This window comes from Oreochromis niloticus, linkage group LG12, assembly GCF_001858045.2.
Source record: "Oreochromis niloticus isolate F11D_XX linkage group LG12, O_niloticus_UMD_NMBU, whole genome shotgun sequence".
Lineage (NCBI taxonomy): Eukaryota > Metazoa > Chordata > Actinopteri > Cichliformes > Cichlidae > Oreochromis > Oreochromis niloticus.
In genome coordinates, this window is record NC_031977.2 from 3,912,670 (window position 1) to 3,932,365 (window position 19,696).

At 40.8% G+C, this 19,696-nt stretch overlaps 1 protein-coding gene across 21 annotated transcripts in view; it reads left to right on the top strand.

The window, feature by feature from the left end:
• LOC100710725 (voltage-dependent N-type calcium channel subunit alpha-1B) overlaps nucleotides 1-19,696 on the top strand; it is a 219,586-nt gene that overhangs the window by 150,331 nt on the left and 49,559 nt on the right. For 12 of the 21 annotated variants that reach the window (XM_025911919.1, XM_025911931.1, XM_025911925.1 and 9 more), the window contains 9 exons: nucleotides 2,744-2,854; nucleotides 2,940-3,023; nucleotides 3,598-3,603; nucleotides 5,604-5,720; nucleotides 5,896-5,961; nucleotides 6,052-6,143; nucleotides 12,530-12,680; nucleotides 13,944-14,071; nucleotides 14,350-14,446. In XM_025911919.1, coding sequence (XP_025767704.1) covers nucleotides 2,744-2,854; nucleotides 2,940-3,023; nucleotides 3,598-3,603; nucleotides 5,604-5,720; nucleotides 5,896-5,961; nucleotides 6,052-6,143; nucleotides 12,530-12,680; nucleotides 13,944-14,071; nucleotides 14,350-14,446 — 852 coding nt within the window. Of the gene's footprint in view, nucleotides 1-2,743; nucleotides 2,855-2,939; nucleotides 3,024-3,597; nucleotides 3,604-5,603; nucleotides 5,721-5,895; nucleotides 5,962-6,051; nucleotides 6,144-12,529; nucleotides 12,681-13,943; nucleotides 14,072-14,349; nucleotides 14,447-15,255; nucleotides 15,353-19,696 lie in introns of all 21 variants that reach the window. The other 9 variants (XM_025911921.1, XM_025911929.1, XM_025911937.1 and 6 more) reach the window with 4 other exon arrangements.

Sequence of the window (19,696 nt, forward strand, 5' to 3'; positions counted from 1 at the left end):
ATTACATTTCTAAAAGTACAATAACCACAGTTTTATCTGAATTTAGAAGCAGGAAAGTAGAGGTCATCCAGGTCTTTGGCTTTAAGAAATTGCTATAGTTGTAATAATTGGTGTGTGTAATCAGACTTATATGATAGATAAAGTTGAGTATCATCTGCATAGCAGTGAAAATGTATACTATGCCTTCTAATGATACTGCATAGAGGAAGTGTGTATAAGGTGATCCTAGCACTGAACCCTGTCGAACACCATAATTAACCTTAGTGTGTGAAGAGGACTCTCCATTTACATGAATAAATAGGACTAATAATAGTAGTCCTATTTAGTGGACAGTGGTCTGTGTTATTTAATATCCTATTAAATAACACAGACCACTGTCCACTGTCAGAGGCCATAAGAAGATTGTAACCTTGACTAATGCTGTTTCTGTACAGAAAGGAATGTTTAATAATCTAGTGTTTTACGATTTGGTGCAGTTGTAGGTTTCTATTCTGTCTTTGTGATTTTTTATTTTTTTTTCTGTTTAAAACTTTTTTTTTGTTGCTATTTTGTGCTTTGTTTTTTGGTGGTCTGGGAGCAGACACAGTCTCAAGGGGATGGGGTTTTGGAGGGATAATAGTTCCATCACAAACACAAAGGGGCCCAGAGGCTATCCCTGATGAAACCTGACCCCCACCTTGAATCTTTCACTTCTATCACATAACTCACCATTGTCTAATACATGTTATGCACCAGCCTCACAGTCTTGTCTGCTACCCCTGACTTCTTCATACTTCATTACAATTATTCTGTAGGCATCCTATCATATACTTTCTTTTGATCCACAAAGACACAGTGCAATTCCTTCTGATCTTCTCTATACTTCTCCATCAAAACTCCAAAGTCAAATACTGTAATATCTGCAGCACTCTTTCTCAACATAATGTCATACGGCTTCTCACTGATCACCTCTCTTCTTAACCAAGTTTTATCAACTATTTTCCATATGTCAGTGGCATGGCTCATCAACTTTACTTTATTTGTTAATAATAATTTTTATATAGCTTTGTGTATGTATCCAAATCAATCTGAACTGAATTAATTCATTAATTCATTCATGTGTTAGCCTCCGATGGAAGGATGGATGGATAGATGGATGTAAATTAAAAGATGAGAAAGCAGCTTTTCTGGCAACAAAAGCTGCTTTTGTTGACAAAAAGGCAATAGATGAATTGTTAGAAGAATACTGTTGAATGTTAAATTGTGTAAATAAAAGAGAACAAAGTTTACGTAACTTTTATCCTGCCAGCTGGGTGAGTCTGTGACACTGGCAGCCACCAGTACTTTTGGAAACTAGCTGTAAAACATCTGCATCTCACTAGAGCTTTGGTACCATTATTACAGTAACCCTGTAAGGAAAAAAAAACAAACTTAAAGTGGACATGAAACATTACATGTGTAAAGGCTCATTTATACCATTGAGACCTCTTAAAAGCTAACATAGATGTAACACTGTTTTTGTAGCTTGATAAATATGTGCACAAAGTTTTTAGAACATGTTTAATTTAGTGGCACCTTGTACAGATCGTGACTTCGCCAAGTTGGCTGAATAGATGCGGTCAGTAGACTAAGTTAGCTAACTCAGTTAACTGAGTTCGTTTCTGTTATTGTTCCATTATTGTGCTATCTACTGTACAATATAAAGCGCCTTGAGGCGACTTTTGTTGTGATTTGGCGCTATATAAATAAAATTGAATTGAATTGAATTGAATTGTTAGCTAACTAGTATCAGACCCAGTTCTTCATTGTCTGACAGCTTCACTGACATGGGAAATCCACCTGTTAGCCATGAGGTTCAGGTTTGTAAAGAACTTTTTGAATGAGGACAGTGTGGAGGATAGTCCGTTTGATTAAGGTGACAGGTGGTGTACCAGCCCAACAAGCTAGAGTCAAAAACTCTGATTTTCTTCGTCTAGCAGGGTGTTCAAAGCAGCGCAATCAGGTGATGCGATAAGTGGTATTTTTTGCAATAAAACAATCTTTCTTTTCCCAAGCAGATCCAAACAGTTTACACCAGTGGTTAATACATGCACATCCCATCGCAAACATAACTGTGTTTTTTTACTGAAGCACAATCAGGAATCACATCAGCATATCTGCAGGAAAAATAGGTTCATATGTGTGGTAGATAGAAAAAAAATAGGTGGAGCTTCTGTTTCACTGCAACTAGACAGACAACAGAGAGCCACTGAGTGCTTAACAGTCAGAGAGAATTGAACAGAATATCCTTAGTTTTAACTTAAAATTCATGGTTGCAGCAAGGGGCAGCACAAAAGTGATCCCCATAAATTGATTTTTAGTTTTAGTGTCCTTATTTTCCCCTGAGGTATTGTTTCTGTTACTAGTTAGCTAACACAAACAATGTAACTCTATTACTAGCAACCAACCAACCCGGTGATGTCACAAGATGCTGCTAAACATGTTCTAAAATCTTTAACCACATATTTCTTGAGTCCAGCTACACAGAGTTATAGCTATGTCAGTTTTTGAGAGCCGGATATGGTATAAATTAGCCTTTATACATGCATTGTCCACTTTCCTTCCATCTGTATCAAGATTTTCATATTTTAAGCACAATGGGGTATAGTCTGCATATAATGGACATCGAAGGAATGCATTAACCTGACACACTGAGGGGGAAAAACTAAATGTTAATCGCTACCTTAAAATGTACCTTAACATCTCATTTGCCCTTCTCTTGTAGTTCTATGGAGCTCCAGAGTTCTATGAAGCAATGCTGAAGAATCTCAACATAGTGTTCACCACTCTCTTCTCTCTCGAATGTATTCTCAAGATAATTGCTTTTGGGCCACTGGTAGGTAGTCATTATAAAGCAACTCTAAATACTCTGAAAGGTAAAGAAGAACTCCTGATTTTATTGTATTTTTTTTTTTCTTCAGAACTACCTAAAGGATGCTTGGAACGTGTTTGACTTTGTGACAGTGCTGGGAAGCATTACTGACATCCTAGTGACTGAAATCAATGTAAGAGCACTTTTTCCCACCCACTTCACTCTCACTTGAATATTTCATAGGATTCATGAACTACAGTTTAGAAAATTAACTGGGGTTTAGCAAACAAGCTAACTAGCCAGTGGTCATTCACTTGGCAGGGTCCAAAAAGGCTATATAGCTGGGTAGAATGGGTAGAAAGAAAGGATTTGAGGTAGTTATGTTTTGATACTATGCAATTATTACAGAGGACAGGTGTTTTTCTAAATCCGCATTAGAGTCATCTTCAATGTGTGATATTCAGTTGAGTTATATTTTATACTGTTTTTGCATATTTTGTGGATAGTTTCTTTATTTATTCCAGACTTTTCAGTGTACTACAAGTTTATCTCTGTACACTTGTGTTTTGTGATTATATTGTGAATAAACTGGATGTTTGTATATGTATCTGCATGCGTGTAATTGCTGATTGTTATCAGTTTATGCTGTACAGTATGACTGTTTGTGTTCTCTTGCCTCTCCTTCCCCACTCTTTCTGTCATTCTACACATTTGTTGTTGATTGTCATCAATGGTGTTGCCATGCCATGGTCCAAAAACATCACTAGACTACGGTGAGTGGGTTTCTGTAAATAAAACTGTTTCAGAACCATAACTATGATAAAAACATTTTCATGCTAGTGATGTAGGGAAAATAACCCCCATAAACCTGCTGTTTACATCTTGCCAGCAGTCTAATGACCTTCTAGCAAGATTTAAACTGCATCTTAAATCAGTAAGCTTTTTTTTACCCACAATATTTTATGGATTGTCTTTAGACTTCACAAAAATATACTAGGGGACATCAGTACTTGATATCCATGGTACCCAGGCTAAGAATTTGACCTTGACCTTCACTGTTAGTGCTCAAGGTCAAAGTGGACTTTGGAAAAAGGAAATTCAAAAAACTATATCATATGAAAGAAAGCATTCAAAGGTTTATACAACACACAAGTTTTGCACAACCACACACTTAAAATCTCAAATTTTTATAGCTTATAGAAGCCAAAGATTTCAGTCAGATCTGCTTCAGTGATATGGGTAAAGATAAGAAACTACACCATTCTAGTATATAATGCTTCAAGTTCATATGTCAAAGATCAGGATCACACGAATTAGGAAAAAGCTTCAGTTTCCATCAGATTATCTCTAAAGCAATATGTTGACTGCTTGGGGACATAAGCACTTTCTTTGTTTGAGTGCTTTATTCAAAACAGTATTATATCACCTCACAATGATGCAAAAAGGAAAATGTACTACATAGTTACTACAAACATACATAAATATAACTAATAGAGAATTCCATATTAACAACGCTGTAATGCTTACAACAATGTTAGTATGTTGTAATAAAAGAAGGCTGACTTCTGCAAGTTCTGATAAAAGTAGGGTTATGTCAACAACGACTCAAGTTTTACAGGGTCTTATTCCTCTTGCCAAGCTTGTTCCCTTGGCTGCAGTTTTGTTGATAGCAGTAAGGGACAGTGGGAATCTCATTTATTCATCCATTCATGCTCAACATTAATTAGATGACAAGGCAATTGGCTACCTTAAAGGAACCATAGTTACTCCCGCCATTTACCAAAGTGTATTCTCATAGAGGGGGTCATATGATTTTTGGGGTTTTCCTGTATTATTGTAGTGTTAGAGTCCAATAATGCAGCCATTCCCCAACTCTCTGTGAATGGTACTCATGGCCATTGAATAGTGGTCATTGATCAATGGTCTTTGATCTGTGGTCGTTGATGGTCATGATAACTGCATATTAATGATCAAGAAACTGACCCCATGAGAAAAAAAATATTATCTGCTTCAAATTGATGCCATAGAGGTATCTAAAAATCTTAGATGGGTTTGAATCTCAGTGAAAATGTTGTGAATGTGATAATTGAAAAGGAAGTTACCTCAGATTTTTGAATTGATAACATCGGTGGATCTACCAAATACCTTGGACAAGTTTGACTCTGGGTGGCTGTAGCTCTGGTGGTAGAGCAGGTCACCTACTAACCGGAAGGTTTGCGGTTCAATCCCAGTCTGCTCCAGTCTGCATGCCAAATATCCTTGGTCAGGATACTAACCCCATGTTGCTCTCCAATGCATCCATTGCAGCATGAATGCCTGTGAATGTTAGATAGTAAGCACTAAAAAACAGCTTAGAAAAAAGTGCTTGGGTGAATATACACGTTGTATAAAGTGCTTTGAGTGCTCAGATAGAGTAGAAAAGTGCTAAATAAGAACCAGTCCATTTACCATTCACTCCTGGTGACCTTAACCTCAAAGTCATACCATCGTTGTGTTTACTAGGAGGCTCCTTTGCTGATGGCTGTCAACCAGTCTGTGCATTGTTGTCTAAGTTTATGAATAAATGGTGCCATCTGGAAAGCCTTTGTGCCCCCTGTTAGTGATAATTCTTAAAGCACTGTGATGAACAGAATTTAGGCATCTTGAATGTATTGACCTTGTATGCTTTTGCCACATGTGATTGTTTGTAACCAGCTGACTTCCATAAGTGTGTTTAACATTGAGCAATGATATTTGGTGGGTAAGTGCTCCATATCTTGTCTGTATCTAACAGGACAGGCTGCTGAACCTGAGCTTTCTGAGGCTCTTTAGAGCTGCTCGACTCATCAAGCTGCTGAGGCAGGGATACACCATCCGCATTTTGCTGTGGACCTTTGTTCAGTCTTTTAAGGTGCTCATACACAATACAGTGCTTACACATTCTTGACTAGCCCTGATATTCACATTTTCTGTACACTTCCAAAGCCGCATACAGTAATTTCCCGCACATACTTCTACACTGCCTAGAAGAACTCAGAGTCGGTATTAAAAATGAAATACGTTTTGTTTCCTGTTGTTCCCTTTAGGCCCTGCCTTATGTTTGTTTACTGATTGCAATGCTGTTCTTTATCTACGCCATCATTGGAATGCAGGTGTGTGATGCTACTCTGTCAGAGAATGTGATATTAATGCAGTGATTTACCATTATAATATTGTGGCCTGAATCCATGTTTCTGCTCTAGGTGTTTGGCAACATTGAGCTGAATGAGGATACCGCTATAAATCACCACAACAACTTCCGCACATTCCTTCAGGCTCTCATGCTACTGTTCAGGTATACATAGCTTTAATATATACATTCCATAAGCACATTAAGCAAATAAATTTTATCACTCATTCGTAAATGCTGATCAGGTTTGATGAAGAGGCTTCATCAGTTATAAAACAAAATGGTGGAGAGTCACAGGTATTTAAACCCTAGTAGCAGTTGTTCTTTAAGAGAGTCTTTGATCTACTATTAATCATGTGCCTCATCACAATAGCCAAGGTGTGAGCAATTGTCATTATATCAATCATTATAACCAGAGGTTTATGAAACAACTGTGAGACACCTGATGCGACATGCAAGAGGGGGCTGAGGCACCTGGGAAGGGATATCAAAACTGCATTGTAGGCAGCTGATAGTGTCTTACGATGTCTGTTCAATGATGGTCATTCACAGTGGACATAGATGGCCTCTTTTACTTCTCTTTCAAACCATCTGTCCTCTGGGTCCAAAGTATGAACATTGGTAGCCTCCAAAGAGTGGCCTTTATCCTTTAGATCCAGATGTACAGCTGAGTCTTGTCGTGTCAAGGGGGCTCTTCTATGTTGAAGCCATCCGTTTATGAAGTGGCTGTTTGGTTTCTCCAATGTAGAGGTCCAAGCGCTCCTCGCTGCACTGCTCATCATACACTGTGTTGCTTATTTTGTGTTTGGGAGCAGCACACAAAAATGTCAGTACAAATATTTACTGAGTATACATTCCTAGTTTCCCATACAGTCCAGATCAAAAGTTTAAGACCACTTGAAAAATGGCAGAAAATAATATTTTGCATGGTTGGAACTTTTTATCAGCTGTAAAACAGTCTGTTTCAGTTTAAGTGGTGTTTCTAATAAATTGCATGCTAACAAAAAGTTTTGTCTCATTCATATTTCTTCTTGTTGCATGTTGAAGCTCTACTTGGAACCTTGTTAAGATCCAACCATCCGGGCACTTGGTTATGGCGTTCCATGTATGCCCTGCTTGCTAACATCTTTCACCCTGCTGTTATGTGCAGGATTGTCTCAGGGGCATCTTAACACAGCCTGCACCTGGGGTCTTGCCTGGTATGGTAGACCCTCCATGGATCTTGTGTTCAGGGCTTGTTCCTGTGCTGCTATGATTAGTGCCTCTGTGCTGTCTTTCAGTCCAGCTTTGTCCAGCTATGAATAGGATTTCTGGATGTAGCCACTTCCTCTATCTGCCGGTGGTACATACCATGCAAGGGCTTGTCCTTCCATGATGGTTCCTCCACTTTCTTAGGTTTCTGCTGCCTGAGGTATTCACTGAGCACGTGGTCGGTTGGGGCCATCTTCCTGATGTTTCTTGTCTCATCCTGGACTGTGGTACTGACACTCACCAGTCCCTGGCCTCCTTCCTTCCATTTAGCATACAGCCTCAGGGTGCTGGACTTGGAGTGAAACCCTCCATGCATGATCAGGAGCTTCCTGGTCTTGATGTCAGTGGCTTCCATGTCCTCCTTTGGCCAGCCTATTATCCCAGCAGGGTCTCGATCATGGGCAGAGAATAAGTGTTGATACCCTTGATCTTGTTCTTACCATTCAGCTGACTCCTCAGGACTTGCCTGACACTCTGCAGGTACTTCTTTTGCTTTTCTAGTGCCCTCTTCATGGTTCCCATTTGCCTGTGGGATCCCCAGGTACTTGTAGCTGTCCTCTATGTCTGCATTGTTGCCTTCTGGTAGTTCGATCCCCTGAGTTCTGACTACCTTCCCTCTCTTTGTTATCATCCGACTACACCTCTCCAGTCCGAACGACATTCCAATGTTATAGCTGTATATCTTGGTGGTGTGGATCAGTGAATCAATGTCTTGTTCGCTCTTGGCATACAGGTTGATGTCATCCATGTACAGGAGGTGGCTGACAATTGCTTCATTCCGTAGTCGGTATCCGTAGCCAGTCTTGTTAATGATCTCGCTGAGAGGATTCAGGCCCATGCATAACAGCAGTGGGGTAGATCCCGCACTTGATGGCGACTTGTGCTATCAGCTTGAAGTTGGCCTCTAGTGTTGTTTGCCACACCCCCATGAGTCCCTGATTAAGGCTCTTAGGGTCCTGTTGATCTTGTACAGTTCTAGGCATTCCAGGATCCAGGTGTGGGATATCGAATCATAGGCCTTCTTGAAGTCAATCCAGGTGCACAGGTTGGTCAGTCTGGTCTTGCAATCTCAGGTGACTGCTCTGTCTGCCAGTAGCTGGTGTTTTGCTCCTCTGATATTCTTGCTGTGATGTCTGACAGGAGTTTCCATGTGGTACTGTTTTTCAAGATTCAAGATTTTTATTTGCCATTTGCACACAGGACCAACAGTCCATGCACATTGGAATTCTGCTGCAGAGCTATCCAGGTCAAGTTACATTTTTTACAAGGTAAAAACAAAGCAACTAAAAAAGAGAAATAAAGCAAAGATTGGAACAATCATAGTATTTACTATATACAAAACACACTGTACAGAGAGGGTGGTAATACACTTCCTAGTATTGCACACATAATATTGCACATTTTCACAAATCTGTTTCACAGATCTGTTTCAGTGAGTATATTGTACATTAATCAGTGATTTGTCCCATTGTATATTGAAATGAGGTGAGGTAGTGCTGTGTTATTTTAAGTGTTCAGTTTTTTTTTGTTTTTTTTATGCCATCAGTCTGACTGTTGTGTGTTCAGTGTTATGTTGAGTATTCAGTGTTTGTATTTTGCCATCAGTCTGATAGTTGCGGGGAAGAAGCTGTTGAAAAACCTTGTTCTGTGTGTGATGATGCTGTCCGCTCTGTTTTGTCTCAGGTTGTATGTATAGTTGTGGGTCTGAGCAGAAGGTGAGCTGGATGGTGTGGGTCCCTGGTAATTCTCTCTGCTCTTTTTCGGCAGCGTTGTGTGTACAGAGAGTCCATGGAAGGAAGTTTTGTTCCTATGATCCTCTCTGCAGACTTTATGAGTCTTTACTGTTACACAGGTTATTGGCCGGTAGTTGGATAGGACTGGTCCCTTCTGGGGGTCCTTGAGGATCAGGACTGTCTGGCCTTCAGTTAGCCATTCTGGGTGTCTCTCATCAGCTAGCAGCTGGTTCATTTGTACTGCCAGATGCTCATGGAGTACCGTCAGCTTCTTCAGCCAGTAGGCATGAACCATGCCGGGGCCTGGTGCTGTCCAACTCTTCATACTGGAGACCCTTTCTTGAATATCTGCCACTGTGATGGTTACTAAACCCTGTTCAGGGAGGTCTCTGTGGTCTGCTCTCAGATCCACTAGCCACTGAGTATTGCTGTTATGGATGGCATCCTTCTCCCATGTGTTCTTCCAGTATTGCTCTGTCTCCAGCCTTGGTGGTGCTGTTCTCTTCTGTTCCCTTGCCACTGAGAGTACACCTTGGCTGGTTCTGTGGAGAACAACTGGTTTATTCTCCTGCCTTCAATCTCTTTGGTGTATCTCTTCAAGCGGCTGGCCAAGGCTGTGAGTCGTTGCTTGGCAGTTTCCAAGGCCTCAGGTATGGACAGCTTGCTGTATTTCTTAGGCACCTTCTTCATTGCACCTTTCTGCAGCTCTGATAGTTGGCTATCCTCCCTCCATGCTATCTTGATCTTGGTCTCTAGTCTCCTTCTCCATGGTGGGTACTGCTCCTTGTAGCTGTTCAGCTTGTAGCCAAACATCTAACTGATAACTGTTGCCGTGGTGCTGCATTCACAACATCTAGTAGGTTACTTCACGTAAGGTACTTCACGTAGTCTACAGAGGATCCAGGTTTCAAGCTTCACCATGATTCTATCTCTCAGGTCAGTTCCTCTCGTACTCAACAATCCTTCTTCCATTGCAATTGGGGCTTGCTACCCTATCTTGGGTGGGGGGTGATGATATCTCCCCCCTGACCTGTCGTCCTGGCTCGCCCCTAGACATAGCATGTGTTTTGTACCTCATCAATCTCTGGCCTTGAGAGCAGCTCTTTCTTCTGAATGTTGGAACACTGAGCTACTAGTTGTTTTGCCGTCAATCTGGTTGCTGGGTATCAAAGATTCCATAGGTATACAGCGCCACATATATACACACACACACACACACACACACATATATATATATATATATATATATATATATATATATATATATATATATATATATATATATATATGTATGTGTGTGTGTGTGTGTGTGTGTGTGTGTGTGTATATATATAAAAACACCCAGCACGCCCCTGCGGGCGGTTTTATCCTTCAAGCTTGGGTCCTCTACCAGAGGCCTGGGAGCTTGAGGGTCCTGCGCAGTATCTTAGCTGTTCCTAGGACTGCGCTCTTCTGGACAGAGATGTCCGATGTTGTTCCCGGGATCTGCTGGAGCCACTCGCCTAGCTTGGGAGTCACCGCACCTAGTGCTCCGATTACCACGGGGACCACCGTTACCTTCACCCTCCACATCCTCTCGAGCTCTTCTCTGAGCCCTTGGTATTTCTCCAGCTTCTCGTGTTCCTTCTTCCTGATATTGCTGTCATTTGGAACCGCTACATCGATCACTACGGCCGTCATCTCCTGTTTGTCTACCACCACTATGTCCGGTTGGTTAGCCACCACCATTTTGTCTGTCTGTATCTGGAAGACCCACAGGATCTTAGCTCGGTCATTCTCCACCACCCTTGGGGGCATCTCCCATTTTGACCTTGGGACTTCCAGGTTATACTCGGCACAGATGTTCCTGTACACTATGCCGGCCACTTGGTTATGGCGTTCCATGTATGCCTTGCCTGCTAGCATCTTGCACCCTGCTGTTATGTGCTGGATTGTCTCTGGGGCATCTTTACACAGCCTGCACCTGGGGTCTTGCCTGGTGTGATAGACCCCAGGCTCTATGGATCTTGTACTCAGAGCTTGTTCTTGTGCTGCCATGATCAGTGCCTCTGTGCTGTCTTTCAGTCCAGCTTTGTCCAGCCACTGGTAGGATTTCTGGATATCAGCCACCTCCTCTATCTGCCGGTGGTACATACCATGCAGGGGCCTGTCCTTCCATGATGGTTCCTCGTCTCCCTCCTCTTTCTTGGGTTTCTGCTGCCTGAGGTATTCACTGAGCACTCGGTCAGTTGGGGCCATCTTCCCAATGTATTCTTGGATGTTCGTTGTCTCATCCTGGACTGTGGTGCTGACACTCACCAGTCCCCGGCCCCCTTCCTTCCGCTTAGCGTACAGCCTCAGGGTGCTTGACTTGGGGTGAAACCCTCCATGCATGGTAAGGAGCTTTCTTGCCTTGATGTCAGTGGCTTCTATCTCCTCCTTTGGCCAGCCTATTACCCCAGCAGGGTACCTGATCACGGGCAGGGCGTAGGTGTTGATGGCCTGGATCTTGTTCTTACCGTTCAGCTGACTCCTCAGGACTTGCCTTTCTAGCGGCCTCTTCATGGTTCCCATTCGCCTGCGGGAGGTACTTGTAACTGTCCTCTATGTCTGCATAGGATGAGGGACCTACATATATATACATACATACATATATATATATATATATATATATATATATATATATATATATATATATATATGTATGTGTGTGTGTGTGTGTGTGTGTGTGTATATATACACACATAGCGGTGTGTATATATAGCGGTTCCGAATGACAGCAATATCAGGAAGAAGGAACACGAGAAGCTGGAGAAATACCAAGGGCTCAGAGAAGAGCTCGAGAGGATGTGGAGGGTGAAGGTAACGGTGGTCCCCGTGGTAATCGGAGCACTAGGTGCGGTGACTCCCAAGCTAGGTGAGTGGCTCCAGCAGATCCCGGGAACAACATCGGAGATCTCTGTCCAGAAGAGCACAGTCCTGGGAACAGCTAAGATACTGCGCAGGACCCTCAAGCTCCCAGGCCTCTGGTAGAGGACCCGAGCTTGAAGGATAAAACCGCCCGCAGGGGGCGAGATGGGTGTTTTTTTAAAAAAAATGTATATATATGTGTATATATATATATACATATATACATATATATATATATATATATATATGTGTGTGTGTGTGTGTATATGTATGTAAATATGTGTGTATATGTATGTGTATATGTGTATATATGTATGTGTATGTATATGTATATATATGTATCTGTGTGTGTGTGTGTGTGTGTATATATATGTGCCGCTTTAATAAGAAACAGACTGGACTTTTTTCTGCAAGACATATTAGCATCAGACTGATCTTTTTTCTTTTTAGTTTTTCCTTCACCAAAAATATTAAAAAATCAACCGTGTTATTTTAAGTCAAGTCAAAATTTATTTCTATAGCACATTTAAAAGACTAGCGTACATCAAAGTGCTTCACAATAAATTTTAACTTTGCTGAAGCTGAACTGGGGTGACGCACAATGTTGTCAATGTCTTCATTCTAACCATGTCTGTTTCTCTCTTTCCTCTTCTCACTTCTCTCTCTATAATGGACCAGGAGTGCAACTGGAGAGGCTTGGCATGAGATCATGTTATCGTGCTTGAGTCACCGTACATGTGATGAGCGATCAGGGACCGACGGGAAAGAGTGTGGCAGCGATTTTGCCTACTTCTACTTTGTCTCTTTCATTTTTCTCTGCTCCTTCCTGGTCAGTACTGAAGCCTAAATGTCACCATTGCAGCTGACACATTTGATTGTTTAACTATTGGCCAAAGAGGCCAAACTCTTCATTCTGCTATTTTATAATATTTATGTCTGAATTGCTGATCACAACACAGAGTAAATATAAAACTTATTGTGAACCCTTGCACCCGCCCAGCTTTAAGCCAACTAATCAGAAATACGCAAGTGCTAGTTAGTCATCACATATCTGGGACAGAGTAATGATCATTACTGGTCATTTCCTCAAATTGTTAATGAATGAATAAATCAACACTTGTTAATGAGTTTATCAGTGCAGGATTTTTGCTCCCTGAGAAGATAAACACAACCAGTATTCCACTATTCCACACTATTAAGGTAAAACAGTAATAGTGAAAAGTCATAATCAAAATATAAGAAAAGGTTTTTAAAAATGGAAAAAAGAATAAATCAGAATCCACAGAATGCGTAGAGTTGGCATTAAAGTTAATGGCATTAAAGTACTTCTGTACATTACTTAGTAACAGGGTATATAGACAGATGCAAGGCTATAGACAAGTTTAAGAGGCAATATAGCTAAATTGTTCTGCCTCTACAGCCATGGAACAGGGTTCCATTAAAGTGTGAAATTAAAATTGAAAATATGATCTTAAAATTTCTCATAAATTTCCTCTGGGTATTAAATGTGTAAATTGTTAGTAATATTTTGTACTGTTGCTTCTTTATATAATTTGTAAAAGCTTCTTGTCCCTTAGAACTGTCCCAGCATGCTGCCAGCCATGCCACTTTGTCCTATCTGTAACGTTTCAGCAGCAGGCTGTATTTTACATCTGTTTTATCAGATTAAACATTAAAAAGTGTTAAATTCAATTATTATTCATAGCATCTTCAAACCATAATTAGGAATTAGTTTATGTATACAATATAAAAGTTAGGCTCTGTAATTTGTTAATTTTTCTTGTCCGTTTGTGCTTTGCAGGTATGCTTATATTAACATGTTTTTTCATGCTCATATGACATGCTAAGGGGCACTAACCTAATACCATAACTGGCACTGTTTTCTATGGTTCCTACCTTGGTAACCTCTAGTTGGCCTTAGAGACTATAGAAGCTGTACCAGCAGAAAACCATGGAAAGCAGCAAAGTTGAACTTAACACAGTGTGGATTTAATTTCCTTCCAAAAATGCCTTCCACGTAGACTCAGGTTTTATTGACACTGTTCTAACCAGGTCAAAACACAGGTCTAACTACCTGATGTCTGTCTTCTAGATGCTGAACCTGTTTGTGGCTGTCATAATGGATAACTTTGAGTATCTGACCAGAGACTCGTCCATCCTGGGGCCTCATCATCTCGATGAGTTTATCCGGGTTTGGGCTGAGTACGACCCAGCTGCGTGGTATGTTAAAGCCTTCATCTGGCCCCAGAGAACAGAATACACAGTAAAGTGGAGGAAAGAACTCTCTAGCCTTACTCCTCTCTCCCCTGTTTGTGACTATGGTGACTGAACAAGGCCTCATTCCTGTACCTTGTTATTTGCAGTCAGCCCTCTGATGATTATTGGGATTTTGGTTTGTTTTTTTTGTTGTTTATTGTGTTGTTTTGTTTTGTTTTGTTTTTTTGTTTTTGAAGCTGTCCTGAATGGTTGTTTATTTATGTGCTTGTTCTTTTCCGCAGCGGACGGATTTCCTATAAGGATATGTACAATTTGTTACGTGTTATCTCACCCCCCCTTGGCTTAGGGAAGAACTGCCCTAATAGGGTAGCATACAAGGTTTGCAAATACCAGACATTTCCGTCACTAGGGTGCTTTGTGTACCTCTATGCCAAGAGAATTTTAACTGAATGGCTGTGCACCAATGAAATCGCCTTTACACTAGCACTTGCCCCTTCAAACTGTCTGGCTTTGGTTGATGATCCTGGAGTGGAAACAAAGTTTTCAAAGCTGTCCCAACATGTTGCCTGCCATACCACTTTCTTCTGTCTGTAACGTTTCAACTGCAGACTGCATTTTACTTTACAGACTGAGCCTTAAAAAGTCTTAAATTCAATTCAGTTATGGCAAATCAAAACAATCAAGAACAATGTTATCTTTTTTGTACATATCTGCCTCGTGAAAGTTAGGCTACGAGCAACCACAGCAGATTTCAGGCTGGCATTGAAACCTTTGTCTCCGTGCACCCTGGTTGTAGTACCAGTGAGATGTCTGCAAGCATGCTGTGGCAGACATCCCCATTACACTGCTGTCATTTCTCTTTCCTTTCATCAGCATCCTGTGTGGGTCTGAACATTGTCCCATTTTTCTCCCCTCCTCCCTTGACTCACTCTTTACCATTCCATGTTTCCTCTCAGGAATCCTGAGCTCCATAGCGGTGCATCCATCCCTGCGCCCTGACACAGTGGCCGAGGATGGCATATACCTTCCATCTCACTCAAGGAAATCTATTAACAACAGATTTCTGTTTTTCCTTCCCATTATTCTGCTGTTTTGTTGATTTCATTTTATTTCTTTTTCCCCTTCTCTAACTTCCCATCCTTCTCTGTTTGCATTCTATTTATGTTTTGATTTCCTACCCTGTGAAGTGGCCGTATCAAGTACCTCGATATGTATCAGATGCTGCTCCACATGTCCCCACCCTTAGGTTTGGGAAAGAAATGTCCACCAAGAGTCGCCTACAAGGTAGACCCTCCTCTTCTGCCACTTTCTTCCCTCTTCTCAACAATCTTTTTTCCATTGGCGTGAACTCAAGCCAATGTCTTTGCTCTGCACTTTTCCCACATTTCTTTGTTTTGCTAGTGCTCTGATATTTTGAGTGTAAGTCCCTCATCTTTTCTGTCTTACCGTTTTGCTAATAGTAGCTGCTGCTTTGGATTAATACCCATCCCTAATTATAAGAACATAGACCTTAATTAAGAATGCTTGATTAAGATATACAATGTATATGGAGGGAAATTGCTCCCTTGCATCAGTATTTCTTTTCAGTGGTATACCTTAGTTTGGGTTTTATTTTGTGGAGCAGTGAGTTTTGCATCCATGTGTGTGTGTGTGGGAGTGTGTGTGCGTGTACGTGCGTATGTGTGTGCAAGTATGTATGTCCAGGTGTGTGTGGTTATGTCTAGCTTGTGTTGCTTTTCTGTGGAAGAAATGTTTTGTATATGTGATTTTGATTCTGTGGTTCTGTCTGTTCTGTCTGTACTGCCCTTTTTTTTCCTCATCTTTCTGTCATATCATCTCAGTCTATCCACTGTGTGGAAATATCTGTTGCGTGCATGTGTCTGTATGCGTTTGTGTGGGTGTTTCTTTCTTTTTGTGTTAGAATATTAGAGGTGCTAAACCTTGATTTAACCTAGACACTATTTCTAGCTGATCACGTTATCTTTATCTGGATAGCCAATCTAAATAAGGAAATTTGCATGTTAACACAGGGGCAAATGCAAACAGTGTAGTCATCATCACATTCTAGCTATGCTTTGACTTATACTGTGACCAAGTTACATTTGAGGAAATCTTTACACTGTGGTCACCTTGTTCACAAGGTTTAAAGACATTGAACTGGAACTTCCAGCAGGATTTCTGTATTGATTACTCAGTTACTCAAACATTTTAATATTCACCTAAGTCACAATTATTACCAAAGACAGTCCGAATAAACTAATAACAGAAAAGGCACATAACAGAGTGGGGCCCATGTTGGAGCAAAATAATACAACCCCAAATCAGAAAAAGTTGGTAGAGTATGTTAAATAAAAATCAAACTGAAAACAGTACTTTGTTAAATTATCTTTGACCTGTATTATATTGAAAACAATACAACAGCACATTATTTAATGTGTTCCACATGTAGGGATGGGTATCGTTTAGGTTTTATCCAATACCGGTGCCAAACCGGTACTTTAGAAACGGTGCCGGTGCTTAAACGGTGCTCAAACCGGTGCTTAAAGAATGGAGAACACAAAATTGGTCCAAAAACCTCTCATGTTTAGCTGGTTTTTTTTAAAAAAGATAACAATGTTAGCCTTTTCTGCAGCTATAGGGCATATATGGTATCACTCTTGGCTGGAAGCAGTGCTTAAACAATGGAAAAAAACACAAACTTTGTCCAAAAACCTCTCATGTTTAACTGTTTTCCACTTTTTCTTTGGTCATTTTAGCCTTTTTGGCCAGGGTGAAGGGAGTATCTGCCATCAAACAAGAAGACAGCCGCATGTAACTACGACGGTGTTTGCTAGTTCACCTTACATGCATTAATGTAATAATGTGGTTAGCCTACTCAACGTTAATTACACACGAACTCTCACGGTTTGCCGGGGCAAGCCGTGTGGGAACAATTTAGGACCAGGAAGCGGCAGCTCAGGTGCAGGTGAGTATTTATTAACGAAGAAAATACTAACAACAAAGGCACTGGGAATATGAAACTAGAACCTAAACTGGGTAACACTAACAAAACAAACCAGAAACGAAGATGCAGGGAGGTCCGGGGAAATACACATGGAGAGACGCAGGGAGACCGAGGGGAAACAACACAGAATGACGGAGGGGACTAACGCAGACGAACCAGCAATGACTAAGACAGAAGACACGACTTAAAAACACTCAGAGAACAAAGGGAGATTACACACAGGTGGGAGACACAGCTAGGAGTGATAACGTGACGAGACTAGGGAGGCAAACTGAAAACACTCACATAAGACACAGACCTTCACAATAAAACAGGAACTAATACATGCAAGGACACAGACTATGAAACGCGGACATAACAAAGGAAAACATGGCAGAACAGAATAAAACCTAAACAGAGGAAGAGCAGCACCAAAATTACAATAAAAGAAAAACACAAAACGCCGGGTCAAAGGACCCAGGATCATGACACGAACAACATGAAGCTACTCACGCAGAGGAGAATGGCTGGTGCTGCCATCATCATCCGTCATCATTTCTGCTACACTGGCAGGGCTAGGGGCCAGGACTCTCCTCTTTGGGTTTTTGGGGGATGTTGCTAACTCCGGGTCCGATAACAGGCACCACACCCGCAGTAGATGTGCAGGGTGTGAGGTCTCGCAGCAAGCTATCAAACACGGCGCATTTCTCGGCTTTAAAAAAAACGCTATGTGTCGCCAGGTGTTTCATCAGATTTGAGGTGTTACCTCCTTTGACAGTATCACAGTATCAGCTTAAAGCACTTGTTGCAGGCTGCTGAGTTTGCATCTTTTGCTGTGAAGTACAGCCAGACTTTTGACCTTGGGCATTTTTAATCTATAGCTCTGCTCTAAAAGAACGTATGTACCTGGCCCCGCCTACTATCCTCGGAAATGTAAAATGATTGGCTAGAATTGGCACAGGAAAAAAAAAAGCACCGAAATAAAGCACCGAAATGTGCGCTGCTTTTCTGTCTGGTTACTGCCGTTTATGTCAGAACGACACCGGTACCCATCCCTATCCTCATGATTTTTTTTTAAAATTATATCTTTATTTGGAATGGACAAGAAAAATTCATCAACATAGCAATATATGAATAACATGAAAACAGAGTGTGTAGTGTTTTCAACAAGGATGTTGGTGGCACCGTGTTAAACCACAAATGAAGACCCTGGAGTTTAGTTGCAGCTTGTTTAATTGTCTCCATGAATATGTGGTGAAAACTGAAATGACAGAAAATAAACTCCATCTCAACAGGTAGAAACATGTTTACATCAATAAAGTGCACTACTCTCACTAAAACATTCATGTTAGCAAAATATACATTAATATCCAAAGCTATCTGTATAAACTGTCATATAAAGTAACTTACGGCGTTCCAGCCTGATAATTCAGAGTAGATGGCATCTGATTACATCTCCATACTGCCTTTAGCATGTAGAGCCTGTTTCTCAGCAAAAACTGAGTGCATGACCAAAACCGGAAGTGCTTGACCGGAACCGGAAGTGCGCTGCCAGAACAGGAAATACATTTTAGGGATATTTTCCCTTTAACTAAAACGTATGTAAAGCATGAATTATTGATTTTAACAACACGTAATATTTTTTTAATTTAATCTTTTTAGATTTATTTATTTCAAACTTATGAACTTATTTATTCAGAGAAATGCCTTAAGGGCAACACAGAGTGCTTCTAGGTTTTTTTTAGAGTTAAATCCAGGAGAACAAATGATAAACACAGTAATCAACAGGTGCATATTATCCTGTATTACTAGGAGAGTTGCCTGATGAATAAAGTTCATCAGTTCACATGTTCTCCAGAAGGGGACTCATATTACATAAAGGTAGAACACATTATATGGAACTATAAACATGAACTGGGGGGTTGCCCGTGCTGCTGTCATGGCGAAAAATAAAATAAATAAATAAATAAATGAAACAAGTGAATTAACAGTGGTCAGAATTTGGATAAGTAGGTTACAAAAGTACAAGTAACAGTGGGATCAAGTAAAGTCAGCTCTTGTGGGGGTAATGAATAGATTCCAATTGTTTCAAATTTGGTAGAATTTGGCCTTTTGATTTCTTAACAGATATGTCAGTTTTTCCCATCCTAAATATCTCTAAAATGATCCCAAACCAGTCATCCAGGGTAGGCTGGACTGGGCTTAACCATCTTCTTGTAATTGTTTTTTTACTTGCCACCAAGAGTAATTGCACCAACTTAATCTCACTCCTACGTTCCAGAAAAGGGGCCAGACCCATGTATAAGACCTTAAAATCTAGAGGAATTTGAGTGTTAAAGACTGCGCTTAAGGAGGCCTGGACACCCATCCAGAAAATTTTTAACCTGGGACAGTCCCAAAAGACATGAAAATGATTAGCAACAGTCGAGACACATTGTCTCCAGCATTGCATACGAGTACCTTTAAAACTCTCCTGATATGGTGTCTTGAAGTATCTAATATTATTCTTCCAGCCGTGTTCCCTACAGCTCATAGAACTGGATGTGGACCACTGGCAGGACCAAACATTTTCCCACTCCCCCACAGAAATAGCAATCCCTGATTCCCTTTCCCATTTATCTTTAATGTATAAAGTGTTATCCTTG